The sequence below is a fragment of the Pleuronectes platessa genome, chromosome 5 (assembly GCF_947347685.1).
Source record: "Pleuronectes platessa chromosome 5, fPlePla1.1, whole genome shotgun sequence".
In the NCBI taxonomy this organism is placed as follows: domain Eukaryota; kingdom Metazoa; phylum Chordata; class Actinopteri; order Pleuronectiformes; family Pleuronectidae; genus Pleuronectes; species Pleuronectes platessa.
The window spans coordinates 12,792,264-12,810,179 of NC_070630.1; the positions used below are offsets into that span (position 1 = coordinate 12,792,264).

The window sequence follows — 17,916 nt, forward strand, 5'->3', positions numbered from 1 at the left end:
GTGCTGACTATGGATCAGTTAAAACCCTGAATAATACATAAGCTGAGATGGATTAACCTGGTCAGCGATCATATCAGTCCTGCCTCTTCCTCACTGTTAATAAATACCAACCAGAGCCTTTAAAATACTGTAATGAGTTTAAAAAGGCAAAAGATCAACATCTAGAGGCAAATTCACACCAGCCCTTTAACCCATACAGCTTCATCTGTTTTTTTGACACCCTTGCCCTCTCCCTGTTTCCCTTCCCCCTGCTCCTGTAGCTCCACCTCACCCCCCTTTACTCCCTTCCCCCCAGCCTCGGGCTTTTGGCCCCTCTTAGCCGCTCTCTGTGTTTAAGCCCCCGTTCCTTCCACTCTCCAACCCCCACACCACTGTCCTTATCGATCGACTCTCCCCTCCCTGGTTGACGCTGCACCGATCAGGAAATCACAGACCCATCACTAAAACCAGTTCAAGGGTCACCTCCTTCTGTCTGGGTCTCTCATAATAGAAATGTTTTGCCTATTTTGGAAAAATCTACTCCTTGTGTTTAATAACACGAGACAACGTTGTTTGTCTGTCTAAGCATTTTGCATTCTTTGCATTGTGTTTCCTTTTTTGTCGACTTCCCTGTCAGTCGGCCAGACGTTAGATAAGCTCTAATCTCAGTTTGCAACGCTAATGAAACACGGTAGAGAACCTGAAAAGTAACGTTCTTCCTCCTGACCTGTGAGACGACACGTCTACGACCATTTTAAGTATAAGCAGGACTTATTTTGTCTTTATCAATGTATTAACATTGTCAGCGCTTGACCTTACTCTCTAAATATACTGCATGTCCTAATGTGGATCAATATTGAATTGAATTGAAATCAAATAATTTATTAAATTAGTTGTTTTTTTCTATATATTAAGTCAAAATGTGCTGCAAAATTCAAGCTCTTAAAATGTGTCTGTCCAGTCTCAGAACATTTTTTTTTATTTACATTCCTCTGGTTTTATTCACAACAGTGTCTAGACTACTGGAGATGAGTTATCTACTTACATGTTACAGGATAGGTAAAAACAATTTGAAAGATAATACCCACATGGGCAAATGTAGAACCTTTATTGGTTATTGCTCTTGTCCATACTGGATGCAACAAAAATCATATTTAAAAGCAGTTTCAGTGTAAATTTTGGAGGAAAACAAATCTTCATGGTCAGGATGGAGGAGGAGGAATATATGCAGGGGACCAGTAATTATTGTACTGTAAGTACATGAATGTCCGTCTTGTTCTAAGATAATCTAAGGATAAAAATGTATTTTCACACAATCTAATCCATTTATATTATATTTGCAGTTAAACACGGATGAAGTATACTTTTTATTTTTCCACATAACTGTGTTATGCACTTGACTGAAGCAAGCTAAGAACATTTATCTTAATGACTTTAGTCCTTTTGAAGACACTGTTTTTGTTTTGTCTGTCCTGTCTGTGTCACTCGCAGGTCTGGTCCAGCGATGTGTAATCATCCAGAAAGATGAAAATGGCTTCGGGCTCACTGTCAGTGGTGACAACCCAGTGTTTGTGCAGCTTGTCAAAGAAGGTAAGGAGAAGCCTCAAACTTAAAGGGAAGAAGAAAAACATGGTGTTGCAATGACTGATTTCTCTTTCTACTGTGGTGTAAAGCCCTTTGCAATAGAGTGTGGGCTCCCGTTTCATGCACTGACATCAAACTGTCATGGCAGTGTGCTCTGCATTCATAGATCTGAGGGATAACTGTGCAGTCATGCACTGTATATTTCCTCCTTAGCAGTTTCATAATAGCTGCAGATATCGTGGTGTCTTTGAAAAAGGGGACTTTGACAGGATACTTGCGGCCTCTAACTGTCGGCTGTTATCAGGCCACAGAAAACATGACAGTGTGTGTACAGTAGTAGAAAGTGACAGAAGAGGAAGGAACTGATGCAGGACTTTAGTTGCCCGCTCATCAGTGCTTTGTCGGGGTTCACCTATTCCTGTACGGCTCTCCATTTGTGCCTTTGTTAATCACTCACCACCAGGAGCCATCTACTTGGTTTCATTTGAATAATTTATAAAAGTTGTTTTTCATTTCATTGTAAACAGAGCAGCAAGTAACTGGTTAGTGTGAAACTAAAAAAAGACTGATAGGACAATATTATATCCTTATTTCGGTGACACTGTTTAAAATGTTCACATTAATGCTAAACTGAAGACCCAAAATGATCATCACAAGTAGTGCTTTCTTTAAACTGTATTTATTTTCTTCTTCAGCTCCTTGCTGCTGACTCTAGAGCCAGAGCTGCATCTTATAATAACCTGTCTCAGGCCTAAATCCCTTTGTTTGGGGTGGAGCTGTGAAACAGGTCCTTCTCGTAATATAACCACTGTTATGGTCTTTCAAAATAGCACCTCAGTAGTCACTCTGCAACATCTGGTCTGTCAGGGCTACATGGTGTACTCGTTGTGGGGAAAAATCCACAATTACACCACAAAGCTTTGTTTTCTCTCAGTTTTCCCTTCTATACATTTCCATCTTCCATTTATTTTTGTTTCTTTCCTGCCCGCCTCTGTTTTTTTAATTCTCTTATTCCTCTGTGTTTGCCAGATGGGGCTGCAATGCGGGCAGGTGTTCAGACAGGAGACAGGATCATCAAGGTATTGTGTTCATCTACCTCCTTAAACGGTCAGCTTCACTGTTTTCTAGTCCAAGGCCAATGCAGAGGCTGTATGCTGCCACCTTCTGGTCAATTACACTATATACTCCAGTCTGTTGTGAGTGTGTGAAGCTGGAGTGAGAAGACATCAATGTGGAGATCTAGGCCTTGAATGGAAGGTTGTTGTCGTCTGTATCAGTCTTGATTCTCATCATTGTATCATTACTGTCTTCTAGGTCAATGGGACCCTTGTAACACATTCTAACCACATTGAAGTGGTGAAGCTAATCAAATGTAAGTTCTTCTTGTCTGTCTTTCTGTTTAATAAAATTCCCGCTGTTAATACATAAATCTTAAATTAAAACACATCCCTTACTTCTCCTTTTTCAGCGGGCTCCTATGTGGCCCTCACAGTGCTGGGGCGCCCTCCAGGGCTCGCCCAGATCCCTTTGTCGGAGGCAGAGTCTGAAATGTTGGGTGTTAGCATTTCCTCTCCAAACTCCCCAGCATCAGAACGCCCCTACAGTCCTCAGGACCGCCTCTCTTCACAACCACCATGGGTACTAAATGGCATCAGTTGTTGCTCTCTTCCTGTATTTCACTTCCACAAACATCCCTTCCTCTTCATCATTCTTCTCATCATCTTGGAGATTATGTTTTATCTACGTTTTCCTCATCCTACTAAATGAGTTTTGTTGGGGCTTTCCTTTAAAATCCCTATACTCCGTGCCAGAGTAAACATAGGTATGATTCCTTGTTTTGATTTCACCCCTCTCGCTGTCTAGGCTATGAAGGAGGAGTACAGCAAGAACCCCTCCCCCAAACTACTGAAAGACATCCTGGAAGCTAAAAAACACATTCCTCAGCTGCAGGGTCAGCTCTTCAAGGCCACTCGGGCAACACAGGTAAAGCAAATACCTCCCCTCCAACTAAGTAACTCGTACATTTAGGCGACATAGTGGGGCTATGTAGGGACACTGCTCTACCAGCAAATCCCAAGCAGTCTTTGTGTGATTTTGTGTCGAGCATTTAGGGCCCGTTTCAGACTAACATAAATCCTAATCTTATCAAAGGATTAGGCTTTCTCTATGGGAAGCCACTCTTTTGTGTCTGTGTGACAGCTTATTTTATATACATTGCTTACTGAGCCTTTTGTTATGTGCGTCAACACATTACTCTCTGAATTTGAAAAGAAAGTGGTATTTTATGAATGTACACTCTTAAAATACTGATACATTTATGAATGCATCAGTTTGCTTATTGCCGTTAGGTTTTAAACACATTTTATTCTTACATTTCAGTTCCCACTTTGTATATCTTGTTCTTTATGTAATAAGATGGTTCCCAATTGATAATAAATGTTGTGTTTACATAAATCCTTTAGGAGGGGGTTCCAGGTGGTGATGCAGATTATGGTAGCATGTTTGTGTCCGAGCACACTCTCACCTCAAAGGGAGACAACAACACAGACATGTCCTGGAGCAGCACGCCTGTAAGTTTTTCCGCCTCGACAACACAGTTCAAATTTCACTCTGAGCTTCACATTAAACCTTTAGTCGGAGCCCAGGTAGGTTATTGGATTATTTATTGGATTAGCCCTGCTTAGATATGGTTTCTTAAAGTCTTTACAACACCAGTGTTGCCACTGTTACTGTACATATTGACAGTAAAGATTTATTTAGAAGGACTTGTTCAGTTATTTCTTTCGCTAAATTCAGACTGAATGATAATGTAATGGTTTGTTCCATCCCATCTCCAGTTATCCCACAGATTTGGGCCTGGATCTCCAGAAGTTTTATTCCCAAGAGAGACATCCAGCTCCAGCCCAAAGTGCACACCCAGGAACAGCTTCAACTCCTGCCACTCCCCAGATGCAGCGGACACCACTGACCTGGTAACTGTACTTTTTAGCTTTGTTCAATTCTCCTTAAAATATCCACTTAATTGGTAAATTTTATAATTGTGCAACCTTTATAGGAAACTGTTCTTAACAATATATGAATGTCTTGTCCCCAGGACTCTCTGTCCCCCACCACAGTCAGCAGTCCTTCCTCCTCTCGCCTCGTCTCACAAATCATTGGAGCTGAGGACGACTATTTTGATTCGGACCAGGAACAGGTATCTTACCATCTTATTATCTCTAAATACAGCCGACATATACTGAATATATTTTAAAGACCTGGCTCTCTTTAGTATTGTTGTTGCTCCAATTAAAGTACGATTATTGTCAGATTGCAAACTGTTGTCCTGACTGTGTTTCAGACAAACGGCCAGTGTCACAACTTTAACAGCATCGAGCAGCTCAAGTCTCGACCCGCCCACCTCACAGCCTTCCTTCACCATGTCATCTCTCAGTTTGACCCTGCTCCTGTGGTAAGCTCCCTTCTCACCCTGTTTAAACCCTTGTGCATATTCATTTCATGCAGCCAGACACTCTGCTGGTGGCTGTTTTTTAAATATTTCCTAATCTTGTGTCCTCAGCTTTGCTACCTCTATGCTGACCTCTACAAGCAGACCAACTCCAAAGAGACCAGACGGGTGTTCATGGACCTCCACACCTTCTTCATAGACCGAGGAGCTGTAAGTAGTTTCTGTTTGTCGGAGGGAACTATGGAGAAAACAACAGGCCTTTACATCTCTTGTTATTGTCTTTGTTTTAATATCCTGAACAAAAATAAATGAGATACCAAAAATATTGCATTAGCACAGTTACCAGAGAATTGAACAATTTACAGGTAAGAATAGGGGGATAAATGTGTCACTGACCGGCTCCACATTCATACATACAGGAAAAACAAGGATAAAATAAACAAACAAACCAAATCATCATATCAAATTAATATGTGTTCAAATTTGTTGTCAAAGCATAAATCAGTTTTTTTCTTGTTACAGAATTTGAAAGTTGCTATCCCTGAATCTATCTCTTCTGACCTCGGTAAGTATATCATGCTGGATGTGTGTGTTTGCTTCTGCTCAGTGTCGTCTTTTTTTTTTTTTTACGCTCACCTTTTGTGCTTCTGTTAACTCAATTAAACCATTTGTCCGTCCTCATTATACAGTCCCTGTAAGTGATCACTTACTCAGTCATGCACATTCCTGACTAATCACAAGCTCTGGTGGTTTGGAAACTATTGCTTAGTCTTATTATCACCTATTTAGAGTGCACATGTCACAATCGGTTGGTACTTGGTGTACAGTGTATCTGAGTGTGTGTGCATGCGTGCGTGTGTGCAGATCGACGGCGGACAGAACTGATCCCAGAGGAAATAAACAGGCAACACGTTCAAACACTGCAGGACTCTCTGCTCCCTGACATTCAGAAGAACCTTGAGGATTTCAGGTAAACGTGTGAACACAGAATTTGTTCTTACTGAACTGTGTATGTTCCAATAAGTAATGAATATGAGAAAGTAGTTCGTTCCCACTACACAAAAAGTAGTATCTCGCTATGGTTAGCCACATTTTGCTGAGAAAGTATTAACATTATTATGTCTGACCATGTAGGCAGAAGCGCAGTATGGGTCTAACAGTGGCTGCAGCTGAATTGGCGAGACTGGACCAAGAGGGAGTCAGAGACCGGGTCACTCTGGAGAGAGAGCGCTCATATGCCGAAAGCATCATCACCAAGATAGAGGATATCCTGTAAGTAGCACATGCACACACGTAACACACATGGCACCCACCAAGACATGTGCTGCTTGTTTGTTGCACAGATGCTCTCTAACCCAATCACATGTTTCTATCCATTACCAGCCACTGAAACAATTTTTCTTTCTTCTCCTTGTGTCGTTTCTAGCTTAACTACTCAGACCACAGAGGAAGAGAAATGGTGAGTGAACTAGTTTTGTGGTGCATTCGGTTGATTGACACGAAGATCTCTTTAAGTGCATCGAGGATAAATACAGTGCCAATATTACGCTTTGTGGGGCTTTTTCTTTTACCTTTAGTGCATCATTTTATGTGCTCATAAAAGCTTTTTGGAATTACACAGGTCAAAGTCGACGGCAAAGTGAGATTTTCTTTACCACAGAAAACACTGCTCCTGTACAGAGCATTTACTGCACCATGTGACGTGACCACCGAGGGGCTAGTTTGGCTCAAATTGATATGGCAGACCTAATAGCACTGTTACCAAGGCGACAGCAGTGTTAATATCTGATCAGGAAGCCTCTTAGTAAAATGTTGACCAATCGCAAGAGGGGGCCAGCTGACCAATCAGAGCAGACCTGGCAGAAGAGAGAGCTAAAATTGAGAGCGATAGTGACAACTGGCAAAGTAGAAATGTATGTTATTAGATAACCAATGTGTATTTTGAACATAACACAATGCAAACCTACGCCGGTTGGCCAAACAAATTAAGATTGCAAACCTGTAAATGGGCACAATGTAGATACGTCAAGAATGTTCATCACATTCTGTCACAACACAATATTTTACAATCACTGGCTCTTTTAAATCATTGTATGTCCTAAATTCAGTCAGTCAGTGTTTTCAGTTCTTTGCTGTTTTGACAAAGAAAACAAAACAACATATTGGTTTCATCCAAGTCCCTTTTCCACATCCCCCACAGTTTACACATAAAGCATTCGGGCAGTGTCTCAAAGAAAACATGTAATTTATGCAGTATGTTTATACTGAATAATTCAAACGTGGGACTGATTCCAACAGTGTAGTTTGAAATGCCATATGGTCGCAGCACAGTCCAGATGGTTGTGTAGAGATTGTATGAGAATGACATATGGTACAATCCACAATATGGACACTTGTTCACTTTGAATGATAGCTTTCTGTTGTTTAGTTGGTTATAATTGAGAAACTTTGTTGTCATTTAGCACTACCATGCAGTATGTCATCTATACATACATGAAGCACCTTGGTGTGAGGGTCAAGGAACCTCGCAGTCTGGAGTCCAAACGGGTCCGGATCAACTTTCTCCCCAAGATCAAGGTATTTCAATATTGTTTGCTGCGCTATGGGACCTTTCCCCTTTTTGTCACCTGCCTGACACACTGTGTTTGCTTGTATTTTTGATCAAATACAGAAAAGCATAAAGTCAGAAAAGGATGGAGGAGAAGAGAAGGTGAAGAAACCCAGATTTCCCAGCATCCTTGGTCCTCAGCGGCGGCCCAGCCGCATCGAAGCGGCATCTGGTGAGTTTAGACTTTTAAATACGCCGAAATTATGGCTATACTTTTAAAGCATTTAAAAATGTGTTTACACATCTCTCTATATTTTCAGTGGGTAAAGCCTTGGATGGTCGCCCACGACCTCAGAAACAATTGTCTCAGCCTTCACTGGGGGCCAGCGACCACACAGAAACTGGTCGTTTAAGATGCAGCCAATCAAGTGAGGGCTCTGAGCTCACACACTCCATGTCTGTCAACACCTCATCCCCAAACAGCACCACCTACAGCTCAGACACGAGCCGAGACGCTGAAATGGGTGAGTTACTTATCAACTCGGATGAACATGAGGGGAAGAGTGACACAGTGATGGTTTCTAACTTGTCCCTCATCTCTCAGGTGGAACTCCGACCTCAGGCCCCCACAGGCTGAGTGACGGCCTTCAGACTGACCCTCTGGACGGGCTGCCATACCCTGCTTCGCACTTTGACCTTTACAATCTGGACCAACTGCAAGAGGACGACAGAGAGAGTGACAGGTGCATTTACAGTCTCATGTGCAGCAACAAATTGTCTTCCTTTAAGAGAGAATATTTATATAACATTGATTTTTCTGTTAACTTTTTCTGTAGAGCTCACGAGGGAACACCAAAGGCCATAAGAAGGTAAGGATACGATTTAAATCCATCTAAAAAAGGAGATGGGTTATACTTACTGGATCCTTTTTATTAGCCAGTTGAAAAGCTAACTTTTCTCTCGCCGTAGGCTTGAGGGACTGGGTGCAGCCGATGTCCAGAGTGAAGACGACCAGGGAACAGACTCTGAGCACGACCCCCCAAACTGGCAGCAGCTGGTGGGGCGAGAAATCCTAGCGGGTCTCCGGCCTCATGAAATCAAGAGGCAGGAAGTTATCAATGGTGAGAGCATAACATTGTACAATATATGAAGGCTGTATTTCTATTCAACAAAAATTCTATGAAGTCGATCCTACTCTGCGTGATTTGAAAAACTGTCATGATATATCACCCATTGAGTAGAGGGAGATATGCTTCAGAGGATTTGCTGGGCTCAGACCCAAGTCTCTGTCTCAACGTACATCATGTTGAGATGTGCAGATGATCTGCCATCTTGAATTTACATCTTGCCTTTTGTCTGCAGAGCTGTTTTACACGGAGCGTGCACACGTGCGGATGCTGAGAGTTTTGGACCTCGTTTTCTACCAGAAGCTTTCCAAAGAGACAATCCTGCCTCCTGCTGACATCAAGAACATCTTCACCAACCTGGAGGAGATTCTGCAGCTGCATGGTAGACACACACACACACACACACACACACACACACACACACACACACACACACACACACACACACACACACAAAAACACACACAACCTGAACAGAAAGTATTGCCTATGTTAGGAAATTTACGAAGCAGTACAAAACTCAAAATCAAAACTGTTTTCAGACATGCACTGAGCTCAGGACTTTATACTGCAATTTTAAAGAGGGAGAGTATGTGAGAATGCATATGTCCACGTGTGTTGCTCCAGACATTTTCCAGAACTTGTCCTGCCAGCACCTCAGTAAAATGCAGGAATTTAACCCATCTGAGAATACACCAGGAAAATGTTGAGGACATTTCTAACACGTGATGAATGCAAAACTGAAAAGAAGTCAAAATTAATAGAATTATCTCAAGATGAAGAATTGTGTCGTACATGCAGATGTAGATGTCAACTCGGAAAGACGACAACATTTAAGAGGTCTCGGTGATAAGGGCGGACAGTGGTGTCGCTGTGCTTTAAACAGAAAACATGTGATTTCCGCAGTGGAATGTAAATGTCATGTCCTGCCTCCTGCAAGCTGCATGCTCCACCCTGACACCAACCCTCACCTGAATGTTCTGAACATTTTCCTGTTGTCATTTCCTATCACGTCTGACCGGAACGATGACCTGCTGCGTTCTTCATATGTGAAAGACAAAGTCACGTTCATGTCTGAAAACAACTTCTGCGAGCAAGAGTTTGATTAACGTTTAAAGTGACTATGATGATAGTATGCAGAATGTAAAGCGCACACACAAAGCATCCTTACATGTTGTCGCACACACTGACTGTTCGTTGCTGCCTCTTCTTGGAATTTCAGCTTCAATACTGGAGCAAATGGCAGCCGTGCGGAAGAGAAATGAGTCCTCAGTAATTGATCAGATAGGAGACGACTTGCTCTCCTGGGTGAGTACAATTCTCTTGCTGAAATTGTATTTCCCCCTTTCAAACATCTTCCTATAGTGAATACATTTCAAGAAGACTGATGTGGCAGGAGAAAAATGTATTGTGCACAAAGAAATTGATCTGTTGCCCAAAATTGCCTCACGTCTGCTAACCTGTCATATGAGCAAGAAAATGGTTATTTCAAGCTTTTATGTAATAGAGAACAGGTTTTTGGCAATGTTGTCATAATCAACATCAAAGTCTTATATCCCACCTTGATATCCTGAAAGACAAAAGCTTAAAGATGGAATAGAACTGCTTCTCCCTCCTCAGGAACAAGAAGTACTATCAAAGCAGAAGCTAGTAAATTCTATGGAAGCCCACTCGTCAGTAAATGTTACGTCAGACGATGCCCTTAATGTGTCTTGACATCTCCGCATCTCAGCATCGGGTGAGATACATAAGATATGAGGTAGCTACATACAGTATCACTGGGCCTCCATGTCTGAAATGTCTCTATGGGGATAAGTAGGGTAAACGGTTCCCTGGGGGTCTCAAAGTCGATCTCGTCTACGTTTAAACTTAAGCTGCCTCTTCTACGAGGACCTAAGCCCGGCCCCCTTCTGGGAGGTACCGCTCGTTATAAGTGTTAAATACTAGGCATTTCCATGGCAACCACACGCCCCATGACCTAGAGCGACCGAGTGTCTGATTCCTCTGCTCTGTCCGTCTCGACTCTGTCCCGTCTTGGGTGTGGTGGTTACAGTTCAGTGGCGGGGAGGAGAAGATCAAGCAGGCGGTGGGGACGTTCTGCAGTAACCAGCCTTTCGCTCTGGAGATCATTAAGACCAAGCAGAAGAAAGACTCCAGGTTCACTTCGTTCATCCAGGTACTGACGTTATCCTTTTACATTACACAACATTCACATTCAAATAATTCATCGTTTAAAGATGAATGGTTCCAGTCAGCTACGAGACTGAATGAAATACTCAAAATGTGTCACACAGGAGATTTAAACAGTTTTGATATGTCCTGTTCAATTCAACTGAAATGTAGCTCATTCACTCTCTATATCTGTAAGATTACACAGTTAGGTGACCGTGTAAGTGTAACTTGTAATCTTCATTGCTTTTTCAGGAGGCAGAGAGTAACAGACTGTGTCGCAGACTGCAGCTTAAAGACATCATTCCTGTCGAGATGCAGCGACTCACCAAGTACCCTCTGCTCCTAGAGAACATCTCCAAGTACACAGGTAGAGTGCTGTCGCCCTGCAGACCACCATGCATTTATTACTCTGTACATTCACCACATGTGTTGTCTTTTAACAGTTAATAAACAGGATGATTTGATAAAGTAAAAATTCCAGCTGATAAATATTAGACATGTTGAATAATGGTTGAACAATGTAGACGTGACAGATTAACATGAAGCACAATGATAGCCACGAGAATTCCATCTTGCTCAAAGTTCTTAGGGATCCTTACCAAGATTATAAACCCCCCTCGTGTTTTCACCCCCGTCTGTTTGGGGCAGATCTGGACAAAGGAATCAAACAAGACATTTGTATTACTTTCTTTAATATCGGGAGATTGGGCTTTGCGCTTTTTTTTTTATAAATACATTTCTAAGAGAATAATGCATGGATGTATTTATATATTTATGGGACATATATTAATCAGTGTGTGGAATTCAATAGATCCAAAGACAAATCTGTATCTTGTGACTTTAAATGTGGTTTCATAAGGCAACAACATCAGCCTGCCAGTACTCAGGGCCACACACTGTGTTGATAGCTGTATGGATTGTTCCACCAGTAAGGTTGTTATTCATATGGTCTAGACAAGAAAATGATCTCTCCACATGACCTCTTCAACTGGAGTCCAGCCTTTCCGTCCTGTGATCCTCAAATCAATGAGATCCTTAGAGTTAATGTTTCTCATGTTGCTAGTAACCATGGTGATGCTTAATACAGGAATAATAGCTCGTTTGGGTTTTATAACACGATTGTGATATGAATGAAATTGATAAAAATGGAAATCTCCTGAGAAAGAAGAAAAGTGGATAAAAATGAACCAAATGAAGTCTTATGTGGTTACTAGACAGCCATTAGAGAATTACGCAGACTAATGGAGAGATTATCACTTTTATGGTCCCGGAGCGTTGGTGCACATTTTAGGAAATGTATCGCCCATTATTTGGTCCATCATTTTAGTCCGGGGGGTTCGAGTCTCACACAGAGAGAACACACTAATGATAAATTACAACCGGCTATTATAGGATCATAATGCCCCCTTGCTTTATCATCATTATCGAGAATGATTGTTTGTTAATGGAGGGAGGAAATGTGAAATAACCAGACACCCGCCTCCCTGGATAAGTGAGTAGGCCTAATTTGATATCATAAAATCTTTCAGACAACACGGTGGAGAAGGACAAAGTGAAGCAGGCGGCCGACTGCTGCAGGAGGATCCTAAATCACGTCAACCAGGCTGTGAAGGAATCTGAGGACAAGCAGGTGTGTGCTTTAAGAAACCCTCTTTCCATTTCAGGACTTTTCTCTACATCCCCTTCAGTCTCATCCTAAGTCCTCCACGTCTTTCCTGCTCGGCTCAAAGTTTATTTTATCACCACCTTCTTCACTCCCCGGGCGGGGGCTTCCTTTTTTTTAAAAGCACTCACTTATCCCTTTTTCCTCTGTCTCTTTCTCTCAATCCCCACTCCAGAGGCTGGAGGACTATCAGAGACGACTGGATCTGTCCTCTCTGAAGCAGACAGATAACCCTGTGATCCTGGAGCTAAAGGTGAGATGTCTACATGACCCTTTTAGTTTCACTTAGGGCGCCCTCTCTCATTTTAAACCCACGCATTGCAGTTTGAAATCTCTGCCAGATAAAGAAAAAATAGACCAGTAGGAATCAGTGAGAAGATGTTTGACTTATTTCATCGTTCACATTCTTCAGAACCTGGATCTTACCAAGAGAACAATGGTGCACGAGGGACCTCTGTCATGGAAAGTGAACAAGGACAAGACTATCGGTTTGTAATCAATTCTTTACTAGACTGATTATTGATGAGTAGAGTTTGTGAATACGGGAAATAACAGTGTTCTCTGTCTGTTCTGTAGAGTTGTACACGCTCCTCCTGGAGGACATCCTGGTCCTGCTGCAGAAACAAGATGAGCGTCTGATCCTGAAGTGTCACAGCAAAAACCTGGCAGGCACCGCAGATACCAAACATATCTTCAGCCCCATCATCAAACTCAACACAGTGCTGGTGCGCTCTGTGGCCACAGGTCAGTTAACACAACAATCTCTCACAGGAGACATTTGAAAAGCATCATCCCGCTCTTGCTTTCTCAAATAGCTCAAACAGAACCCGATGATGTGATGATCTATGTTTCTGCAGTTATTTAAGACATGATGTCTGTAAAATTTTAGTCTAAACAGTTTGCAGAGTTTGCTCTTCGCATGTAAAGAATACAGCAGGAGATTGTCTGAGTCAGACGCGTTAACAATAACAGGAAAATGTCCAGAACATTCAGGGGAGGGGAGGCGTGGCGCCCGAGTAGAGCACACAGGCGTCAGGACATGACAAATGAATTCTACTGCCGAAAGCCTGGCAAGCTCATCAGAAAAAGCTTGTCCTCCCAAGTTGATTCATTTTGCGTCCATCATGTAGAAGCGTCATCAACACACCCACCTTCTCGCTGTGAATTCTACCCACATTTTCCTGCCGTATTCTCACATGGGCTCATTTTCCAGACGTTTGACTAGCAGCCTGGCAGGAAAAGTTCTGGAGAATGTTTAGAGTAACTGATCGGAACATTTGCATTCGCACATACAAATGTCCAGGGTTCAGTGCAGGTCTGAAAACAGCTTGTGCATAAATGGTAGCATCAAAGTGATTAGTCTCACCTCAAACCGTCTCTCCACTCTCTCCCCATCCAGACAACAAGTCCTTTTTCGTCCTGTCCATGTCCGACAACGGGGCCCAGATCTACGAGCTGATGGCGCCCACAGTCGCAGATCAGATAACGTGAGAAACATCGTTTGATCGCTTCCTCCCATTTGTATTGTTCCAGCTGTTTAGTGATCTGACAACATTTCTTTTGTTGCCTTAACGAAAGGTGGCAGCGTCTAATCATCCAGAGGGCGGAGGCCATGAAAGTCAAACCTCACAGCATCATCCCGTTACCTCAGAGCGAGTATGTTGCTTCGTCATCTTTCGTAATTCGATTGGATGTGATGGTTCTCAGGGTTTGAGCTTGTTACTGACAAAAAGATGTTGCTTGTGTGCCAGCGGGGAGAGAGACGACGTGGAGATCATTACCGCGGGTGTTTCCAGGCTGAGTCGAGACGCAGACCGCACATCCACCGGCAGCACCCAGTCAACAGGTGCCACTTTCTCACACATTGCTTCCCTTCGTCTTTCCTTGTTACTTCATTATTCGGTGCTTCTCAACTGTGTCGACAATCCTCATCTAATTAGAACTCCTCTGATAACTGTAATCGCTCCGCATTAGATAAAGAGAGCAGTCCGGCCCCGAGAAGCGCATTGCCGATCTCTCTACCTGGTAATAATCCATTCGAGATGACAAAGGCTGAGGAAGAGGAGCAGGAGGAGGAAGGCTTTGTGGATCCGGAGCTTCCTTACCGAGCGGCTGACGGCAGAGAAGGAGACTCGTTTAACGTGTATCCCTCTAGAGCAGACGAAGCACTGAAAACACGTAAGTGCTCAGAACAGATAACTCAAAAACCTAATATAGTTTATACGTAATTTAAAAAAGATATATATATCAATAACCCATATCTCTCCCCTGACCGTTAGTGGCAGCATTAAAGCAGGTGTTGGTGACCCAGCTGATGTCCCAGGAGGCTGCAGAGCAAAGCAAACGTTCCACAGGGGCTCGTCTCCTCAGGACCACGTCTCTGCGGACACCCATCGACAGCCGCGCACGAGTGATGGTCCACAACGGCTCCGAGAAGAGCAGCTCTCACACGGAGGACCCGGCTCAGGACCTGGGCTCTGGAGACACGGGCTTCTTCGACTCTCCTGACGATTATGGTGAGCCCGGGGCCGCAGATTTAAACAGTTTGAACTTCTCTCACTTTGGTTTGATCTGCGCTCTGTGTCCCTCCTCTGATGACATTTGTGTAAAAGGGCTTCTTTTCATTCTCTCAGCAGGATACTTAGTCCTGGAGGGCTACGGTGGCCCGGGGGAGAGCAGCACAGATGACGACATCTTGGCATCAACCACAGGGAAGCAGCTGAGAACCTCACAAGGCTGCGCCACGGACTCCGGCATCAACTTGAGGTTTTCCTCGGCGTCTCAGGCCGGCAGCCTCTCCTCTGTCAGCAGACAAGTCCTGTCTCACCTCAGAAGCCTTCAGTCCAACCTGAGCTATCTGAAGGTACCTGACATGTATTCCCTTTCAGCTCCTCATCACATGTAACAAACTGAGTGATGAACACAAAGCGATCATTTTTACTGTGTGATCTTACAGTGGATTGTTTCTTTCCCCTGCAGGACGTTGAGGCCAAGTACAATAATCTAATACGCCGAAGGCCTGAAAGGTCCTCATCAGACATGGACGGAAACAAAGGTATCTCATCGTCAGCATGAATCACTGCATCTCAACACTTGAATCACTTCCTCTATGTGTCCATCGTCTGATCCTTCACCTCAACGTTTCTTTACCCTCAGATAAGAGATAGTGGAAGTCCACGCCACGGCTTCTGGCTCTGGTCCCAAAGAGGAAGTCCCGACCCGTCGTCTGTTCTTACTTCTCGTGTCCTGGACTTTCTGGACCTCCTATAAGCTTGTCCTCTCACTGCTGAGTCCCCCTCTTTTCCTTTCCATCGCCGCCGCCCGCGGCCGCCACTGAGAATGAGAGACTGAGAGTGTGAGCAGAACCGTGGTGTCATTAGCGACGCCGCACCCCCAACCCTTCTCTCCCCTCCATCAGCACAAGGCAATCAGGGAAGTGGGATTGCCCCAGAACCTCACCCCTCGACCATCTAACACCCATTTCCCCCCCGAACTCCCTGCAAGAAAGAGAACTTATACCAAAATGTACAAAGATGTGTGTTTAGAATATATATATATGAAACACAAAACAAGAAAAGGAAAATTTTAAGATAATGTATTAAGATTTTTTTTATCCCAAGATGTATTTATTTTCTTTCTTTTAATTTTTTTCGTTTTTTTTTTAAAAAGTGTTTCCACATTGCTTGCATGCTTTTGGCCATGGTGTTACCTTTTCGACTGCTCCTCCCTGCGTCCGTCACACGGGCTTCGTGTGAGTGGTGAGTGCACGCGGGCGTCAGCCGAGCAAAGTCCTGATGAAGTGGCAGGAGTGTATTCAGACTGATAGAGGCCGGAGTCGCACTGGTGATGGATAGATCCCATTGTGTTGAAACTCTTGAACTGTGTTAAAAGACTAGAATTTTAGACAAATTCTAGGTGTGGTGTTAACTAGAATGAAGAGTCTCGAGGCTCTGATCTGGTCCTGTTGCATTTCTGTGCCTCCTCCTCCTCCTCCCCCCCTCCCCCTCCTCGCTGTGAGGGCTATTTTTCCTCCTGTCTACTCCTCTCCTCCTTTGCGTGTGACTCTTCTCCTTCTTCTTCCTTTTGAACACTTACAGGTGTCATCCTTCCTTTTTTTTCCTCCTCGCCGCCCCCTGGCAATCATGTTTCTTTATCCCCTGCTGCACTCTATATGTCATGCTTTCTCATCTTCCCTTTGGGGATCTTGCCCCCCCCCCCTCCTCTTCTGCAAGGAGCGGCCACGCTCTCTCTGTATTAGCTTCTGACAGAAATGCTGCTTCTCTCTGCTACTATTGGCTGTTCTGATCTGACTGCCTGATATTCTAACAATGTCATGAAGTTCAACATATACTGTACAATGATCAAGTTGGAAGGTTATGCATAACTTTAATAAATAATGGTGCCATGACACATTGAAAAAGGAAAACCTCGCCCGTTTTTTGCTACCTTGACGTTTTCAGGCAAACATTAAACAGGCAAGTATGAAACTGAGTCTGTTTTTAATGAGAGTTTCAGAGATGGAGGGTTGATGGAACTGTTTGTTTGTGCCTCCGTCCCAGTCATAGCCAGTGGGGGGGGTTTACTGTATGTACATACTGTCCAGTGGTAAATCCATGCCACTACAGATATATTTAAACTACTAGCACCTGTCTCTCATGCCTAATGTCCATCAGAATTCAGCTGCAATTACAAAACCAGTCCAGCGTTTACACGTCAATGCTCATCAATGTACTGAGGCTCAGCATCACACATATACATGCTTCAAGATTTAACCGAGTCTTCGCCTTGTGCTGACGCTGTATTTTTTTTACCTCATTGTTTTCGATTCACTTTGAGTGAGTGATTGATTTCTATGGAGTGAAATAGGCTGAAATTGAACACAGGGTAAAGAGAAGGCTTTGTTCTTTCATTTGAATCAGAGGTTTTACTGTGTAAGTGAATGAACTACAGTAGCTATTCAATATAGTGCAGGGCCCCTTTGACAGCACGTAATATATGACCGCCTCGTGTACCCCAGGACTCGGTGTGTTGTTCACGGCTACAGGGCTGCTGAGAGATGATCAGCACGTGGGGGGTTTTATCTTCCGCCTGAGGCCATTTAAAAATTGAGAGCAAGGTTGGAAATTTGCTAGATATTTTTGGGATCATTTTTAATTTGATCCTCGTCGTCGGGCGTCAAGAATTTTTAGCTTTTGACCTTAACTGAGAGGGACGCTTCCTGTGGAGGTTTGAGCGGAGCTAAATGTCAGAGAGGGGCAGAGTCGTTCCATTAAAGGGAAACCACCAGAGAGGTTTGATCAAGGACAGCCACAGAAGGTGATGATTGTTTCCAGCAGGTGGCAAACTTCCACCATTAAACGGCACGGTGAAAGAAGACCCTCCCTGAAACCTGCAG

General features: G+C 43.5%; 1 protein-coding gene across 5 annotated transcripts in view; it reads left to right on the plus strand.

Moving 5' to 3' along the window:
- The window catches only part of arhgef12a (Rho guanine nucleotide exchange factor (GEF) 12a), a 37,643-nt gene extending 21,462 nt beyond the window's left edge, over window positions 1-16,181 (plus strand). For all 5 annotated transcript variants that reach the window (XM_053422660.1, XM_053422661.1, XM_053422663.1 and 2 more), the window contains 36 exons: window positions 1,471-1,569; window positions 2,593-2,642; window positions 2,878-2,935; window positions 3,032-3,201; window positions 3,427-3,546; window positions 4,026-4,133; window positions 4,401-4,535; window positions 4,658-4,759; window positions 4,904-5,014; window positions 5,123-5,221; window positions 5,534-5,576; window positions 5,876-5,981; window positions 6,146-6,283; window positions 6,438-6,470; window positions 7,474-7,588; window positions 7,683-7,791; window positions 7,880-8,083; window positions 8,164-8,302; window positions 8,396-8,428; window positions 8,529-8,680; window positions 8,922-9,068; window positions 9,909-9,994; window positions 10,740-10,862; window positions 11,111-11,225; window positions 12,388-12,488; window positions 12,697-12,774; window positions 12,934-13,009; window positions 13,098-13,265; window positions 13,921-14,008; window positions 14,100-14,177; window positions 14,273-14,367; window positions 14,496-14,699; window positions 14,801-15,037; window positions 15,155-15,384; window positions 15,501-15,576; window positions 15,678-16,181. In XM_053422660.1, coding sequence (XP_053278635.1) covers window positions 1,471-1,569; window positions 2,593-2,642; window positions 2,878-2,935; window positions 3,032-3,201; window positions 3,427-3,546; window positions 4,026-4,133; window positions 4,401-4,535; window positions 4,658-4,759; window positions 4,904-5,014; window positions 5,123-5,221; window positions 5,534-5,576; window positions 5,876-5,981; window positions 6,146-6,283; window positions 6,438-6,470; window positions 7,474-7,588; window positions 7,683-7,791; window positions 7,880-8,083; window positions 8,164-8,302; window positions 8,396-8,428; window positions 8,529-8,680; window positions 8,922-9,068; window positions 9,909-9,994; window positions 10,740-10,862; window positions 11,111-11,225; window positions 12,388-12,488; window positions 12,697-12,774; window positions 12,934-13,009; window positions 13,098-13,265; window positions 13,921-14,008; window positions 14,100-14,177; window positions 14,273-14,367; window positions 14,496-14,699; window positions 14,801-15,037; window positions 15,155-15,384; window positions 15,501-15,576; window positions 15,678-15,688 — 4,037 coding nt within the window. In that variant the 3' untranslated portion in view covers window positions 15,689-16,181. The remainder of the gene's footprint in view (window positions 1-1,470; window positions 1,570-2,592; window positions 2,643-2,877; window positions 2,936-3,031; window positions 3,202-3,426; window positions 3,547-4,025; window positions 4,134-4,400; window positions 4,536-4,657; window positions 4,760-4,903; window positions 5,015-5,122; window positions 5,222-5,533; window positions 5,577-5,875; window positions 5,982-6,145; window positions 6,284-6,437; window positions 6,471-7,473; window positions 7,589-7,682; window positions 7,792-7,879; window positions 8,084-8,163; window positions 8,303-8,395; window positions 8,429-8,528; window positions 8,681-8,921; window positions 9,069-9,908; window positions 9,995-10,739; window positions 10,863-11,110; window positions 11,226-12,387; window positions 12,489-12,696; window positions 12,775-12,933; window positions 13,010-13,097; window positions 13,266-13,920; window positions 14,009-14,099; window positions 14,178-14,272; window positions 14,368-14,495; window positions 14,700-14,800; window positions 15,038-15,154; window positions 15,385-15,500; window positions 15,577-15,677) is intronic.
- The last annotated feature ends 1,735 nt before the right edge of the window (window positions 16,182-17,916 follow it).